At 51.6% G+C, this 5263-nt stretch overlaps 1 protein-coding gene across 1 annotated transcript in view; it reads right to left on the bottom strand.

Moving 5' to 3' along the window:
• Positions 1 to 638: 638 nt before the first annotated feature.
• LOC120505128 (renin binding protein) overlaps positions 639 to 5263 on the bottom strand; it is a 7169-nt gene continuing 2544 nt past the window's right edge. The window contains exons 3-8 of the mRNA XM_039715366.1: positions 4979 to 5218; positions 3757 to 3838; positions 3693 to 3697; positions 3403 to 3534; positions 1364 to 1451; positions 639 to 1267 (exon numbers count right to left, since the gene is read on the bottom strand). Coding sequence (XP_039571300.1) covers positions 1185 to 1267; positions 1364 to 1451; positions 3403 to 3534; positions 3693 to 3697; positions 3757 to 3838; positions 4979 to 5218 — 630 coding nt within the window. The 3' untranslated portion in view covers positions 639 to 1184. The remainder of the gene's footprint in view (positions 1268 to 1363; positions 1452 to 3402; positions 3535 to 3692; positions 3698 to 3756; positions 3839 to 4978; positions 5219 to 5263) is intronic.

Below are 5263 nucleotides of genomic sequence, written 5' to 3'. Positions count from 1 at the left end.
GGCGCACAGCAGGGAACAGCGGCGCGTGCGCGGCGGCGGGGGGGAGAGAGCGAGAGGGAACAGCCGACAGCAGAGGGAGGCGGGGAAGAGGAGGAAACAGCGAATCTCAAAAGAAGGGCGGAAGTGACGCAATAACGAGGCAATGGGCGCCGCCATTTTGAGTGAGGGCAAGGGTAAAAAAGGGCGGGAAAAGGGGAATTTGAGGGATTTTGGGGATTTTTGAGGGAAATTTGGGAATTTTTGAAGAGTTCAGGAATTTGAGAATTTATTGTGTATTTTTGCCTTTATTTCAGCTTTTGTGCAGACACTGAGGGTTTTGGGGTCTTTTTTGGGAATTTTGAGGTGAGTTTGAGGCAATTTTGGGGAGATTTTGAGGTGATTTTTGGAGGATTTTGAGGGGATTTTGAGGCAATTTTGGGGGGATTTTGAGGCGATTTTTGGAGGATTTCGAGGCAATTTTGAGGTGATTTTGAGGCAATTTTTTGGGGATTTCGAGGCGATTTTTGAGATTTGGGAATTAATTGTGGATTTTTGCCTTTATTTCAGCTTTTGCGGAGACACTGAGGGTTTTGGGGTCATTTTTTGGGGGATTTTGAGGTGAGTTTGAGGCAATTTTGAGGTGATTTTTGGAGGATTTTGAGGCAATTTTTTGGTGATTTCGAGGCGATTTTTGAGATTTGGGAATTAATTGTGGATTTTTGTCTTTATTTGACCTTTTTGAGGAGACACTGATGATTTTGGGGTGATTCTTTGGAGATTTTGGGATCATTTTGTGGTGATTTTGAATCAATTTTGAGGCAATTTTTTGGTGATTTCGAGGCGATTTTTGAGATTTGGGAATTAATTGTGGATTTTTGTCTTTATTTGACCTTTTTGAGGAGACACTGATGATTTTGGGGTGATTCTTTGGAGATTTTGGGATCATTTTGTGGTGATTTTGAATCAATTTTGAGGCAATTTTCTGGAGATTTTGACGCAATTGTTTTTTGAATTCTGGGACGTCCCACACCCATCTTTGACGGGGGGGGCGGTCCATGAATTTATTGTGTATTTTTCCCTTTATTTCAATTTCCTCTCTCTCCACTTTCACCAGGATTATTCGGGAAGGGTCTCAGCTTAATTCGGAGGAAATCCCGAATTTTTTTGGATCCCCAAATTTCTTTTGGGGCTCCCAAATCCCGAATTTATTGCGGGGGCTCCTCCCCTTCCAAGATGGCGTCCAGCATCTCCTCACACATCAGCAGCGCCCGCGGCACGTGGAAACAGCCTGGAAAAACGGGGCAAAAACGCGGGAAAAAGGGGGAAAATCGGGAAAAATCCCATTCCCGAGCCCCCCCTCGCCGAGGAGAGACCCCAGACCCACCTTTGTAGGGCCCCCCCTTGATGGAAAGCGCCACGGAGCCGTCGCGGTTCAGGTACCCGAACCACTCGCCGTGCTCGGGGTCACGGAACTGAGGGGAAATTGGGGGAAATCGGGTGATTTTGGGGAATTTTAGGGGATTTTGGGGGGTTTTGGGAGGGGGAGAGGGAGGTGAGACCCCCTCCTCAAATGGGAAGGGTGTGGGAGACCCCGAAAAGGAGCCCCCAGAAGATTCAGAATGGGGAAATCTCAAGGGGGAGAGGTTTTGGGGACACCCCCAAAATGGGGATACCCCCAAAATGGGGACCCCCACCCCAAATTAGGACCCTTTGGGACCCTCCCCAATTTGGGAGCCCCTCACGAACCCCCCAGACACCCCTCAAAACCCCAAAGTTGCCCCCCCCAAGACCCCAAATTCCCTCTCCAGGGACCCCCAAAAGCGGTTCAGGTACCCGAACCACTCGCCGTGCTCGGGGTCACGGAACTGAGGGGAAATTGGGGGAAATTGGGCGATTTTGGGGAATTTTAGGGGATTTTAGGGGTTTTGGGAGGGGGAGAGGGAGGCGAGACCCCCTCCTCAAATGGGAAGGGTGTGGGAGACCCCGAAAAGGAGCCCCCAGAAGATTCAGAATGGGGAAATCTCAAGGGGGAGAGGTTTTGGGGACACCCCCAAAATGGGGAAACCCCCAAAATGGGGACCCCCACCCCAAATTAGGACCCTTTGGGACCCTCCCCAATTTGGGAGCCCCTCACGAACCCCCCAGACACCCCTCAAAACCCCAAAGTTGCCCCCCCCAAGACCCCAAATTCCCTCTCCAGGGACCCCCAAAAATCCCCTCAAAATCCTAAACCCTCACAAAAGCGCTCCAAGACCCCAAATTTCCCAAAATCTCCCCCAAAATCCCCCCAAATCCATCTCAAATCCTCCAAATACTCCCCAAAATCCTCCCAAATATCCCCAACACCTCTAAAATACCCCAAATTACCCCAAATCTCCCAAATAATCCCAAATTTTTCCCCAAATCTTCCCCAACTCCTCCCAAGCACCCTCCAAAATCCCCCAAATCTCCCTAAATCCTCCCGAATTCCTCCCAAATCTCTCCCCAAAATCCCCAAATCCCCTCAGATTCTCCCAAATTTTCCCCAAAATCCCCCCAAACCCCCAAATCTCCTCAAATCCCCCTGAATTTCCCCAAATTCCCCCAATTTTCCCACAAAATTCCCCCAAATTTCCCCCAAAATGTCCCCAAATTCCCCAAGATTTCCCAGCCCCCAAACTTCCCACAAAATGTCGCCAAATTGCCCTGAATTTCCCCAAATTTCCCACAAAATGCCCCCAAATTTACCCCAAATTTACCCCAAAATGTCCCCAAATTCCCCAAGATTTCCCACAAAATGTCCCCAAATTGACTCAAAATTTTCCCCAAATTTTCCCCCAAATTTCCCCAGATTTCTCCCATATTTCCCACAAAATGCCCCCAAATTTACCCCAAATTTACCCCAAAATGTCCCCAAATTCCCCAAGATTTCCCACAAAATGTCCCCAAATTGACTCAAAATTTTCCCCAAATTTTCCCCCAAATTTCCCCAGATTTCTCCCATATTTCCCACAAAATGCCCCCAAATTTACCCCAAATTTACCCCAAAATGTCCCCAAATTCCCCAAGATTTCCCACAAAATGTCCCCAAATTGACTCAAAATTTTCCCCAAATTTTCCCCCAAATTTCCCCAGATTTCTCCCAAATTTCCCACAAAATGCCCCCAAATTTACCCCAAATTTACCCCAAAATGTCCCCAAATTCCCCAAGATTTCCCACAAAATGTCCCCAAATTGACTCAAAATTTTCCCCAAATTTTCCCCCAAATTTCCCCAGATTTCTCCCAAATTTCCCACAAAATGCCCCCAAATTTTCCCCAAGATTTCCCACAAAAAGTCCCCAAATTCCCCCAAACTGACTCAGAATTCCCTCCAAATTTCCCCCAAAATGTCTCCAAAGTCCCCAAATCCCCCAAAAATCCCCAAAATTCCCCAAATTCCCACCTTGTCGAAGGTGTACTGGGCCACCTTCAGGAACTGGGAGAGCAAACCGGGCCGGGGCTGGAAGCGCAGCGCGGCCAGGAGGGCAACCATGGCCTCGGCGTGGGGCCACCACAGCTTCATGGACCACTCCAGCTGGGAAAATGGGGGAAAAAACGGGGAAATTGGGAAAAATGGGACAAAAATGGGGAAAAACGGGGGGAAAATGGGAAAATTGGGGAAAAAACGGCGAGGAAACTGGGGAAAAGGGGGTGAGGTCACTGGTGTGGGGCCACCACAGCTTCATGGAGCACTCCAGCTGGGAAAATGGGGGGAAAAAACGGGGAAATTGGGGAAAATGTCGGGGTCCCCCCTCACCGGGGTTCATGAGGCGCCCGAGGCTCCCCGGCAGCTCCCCCCCCTCGGGGGTGACGTTCTCCAGCACCACCGAGTCCCCCCGCTGCACCCCGAAATGGGGGAGACCCCCAAAATGGGGGGACCCCGAAATGGGGGAGACCCCCGTGAGGGGAGACCCCAAAATTGGGGAGCCCCCGGGGCTGCTCTTGGGGGAGAAGAGCCCCCGGGGGCAACTTTTGGGGGTCTTGGGGGGATTTTTTGGGGGTCCCAGGGAGATTTTGGGGTTCCCAGGGGTGATTTTGGGGTCCCAGGTGTGATTTGGGGTCCCAGGATGATTTTTTTGGGGTTCACAGGACATTTTTGGGGGTCTCAGGATGATTTTGGGGTTCCCAGAATGATTTTTTGGAGTTCCCAGGACATTTTTGGGGTTCCCAGCTGTATTTTGGGGTTTGTAGGATAATTTTGGGGTTCACAGGTGTGATTTTGGAATCCCAGGTGTGATTGTTATAGGATCCCAGGACATTTTTTGGGGTCCCAGCTGTCATTTTTGGGGTTCCCAGGACATTTTCTGGGGTCCCAGCTGTCATTTTTGGGGTTCCCAGGACATTTTTGGGGTCCGAGGATGGCATTTTGGGATTCCCAGGACATTTTTGGGGTCCCAGGATGGCATTTTGGGATTCCCAGGATGGCATTTTTGGGGTCCCAGCTGTAATTTTGGGGTTCCCAGGATGACATTTTGGGGTCCCAGCTGTCATTTTGGGTTTCCCAGGACATTTTTGGGTTTCCCAGGCCATTTTTTGGGGTCCCAGCTGTCATTTTTGGGTTTGCCAGGACATTTTTGGGGTCCAGGATGACATTTTGGGGTCCCAGGATGACATTTTTGGGGTCCCAGCTGTCATTTTGGGGTCCCAGCTGGCATTTTTTGGGTTTCCCAGGACATTTTTGGGGTCCCAGCTGTCATTTCTGGGTTTCCCAGGACATTTTTTGGGGTCCCAGCTGTCATTTTGGGGTCCCAGGATGACATTTTTGGGGTCCCAGCTGTATTTTGGGGTCCCAGCTGGACATTTTTGGGGTCCAGGATGACATTTTGGGGTCCCAGGATGACATTTTTGGGGTCCCAGCTGTCATTTTGGGGTCCCAGGATGACATTTTTGGGGTCCCAGGATGACATTTTTGGGGTCCAGGATGACATTTTTGGGTTTCCCAGGACATTTTTGGGCTCCCAGCTGTATTTTTGGGGTACCTGCAGGTGCATGAGGACGTGCCGCGCCCCCCACTCGGCCATGGCCTCTGCCAGGGGCTCGGGCCGGCTTTGGGGGTCCCGCGGGGGGTCCCCCCAGAGCTGCAGCCCCACCGTCAGCACCATCAGCGCCTGCGCCAGCGCCTGCTGGGGGGGGGTCCCCGCGAGCTGGGGGCGCCCCCCCTCCAGGGGAGCCCCCCGGGCCCAGCCCCACACGGCCTCGGCCCAGCGCCGCCCCCAGGCCTGCGAAATGGGGCAGGGGGCTCGGGGGGCTGCAGCTGGGGGGGC

The sequence above is a fragment of the Passer montanus genome, unplaced genomic scaffold, assembly GCF_014805655.1.
Source record: "Passer montanus isolate IOZ18808 unplaced genomic scaffold, ASM1480565v1 scaffold328, whole genome shotgun sequence".
Lineage (NCBI taxonomy): Eukaryota > Metazoa > Chordata > Aves > Passeriformes > Passeridae > Passer > Passer montanus.
The sequence above is the reverse complement of the archived record's forward strand: the minus strand, read 5'-3'. Positions and strand labels throughout refer to the sequence as shown.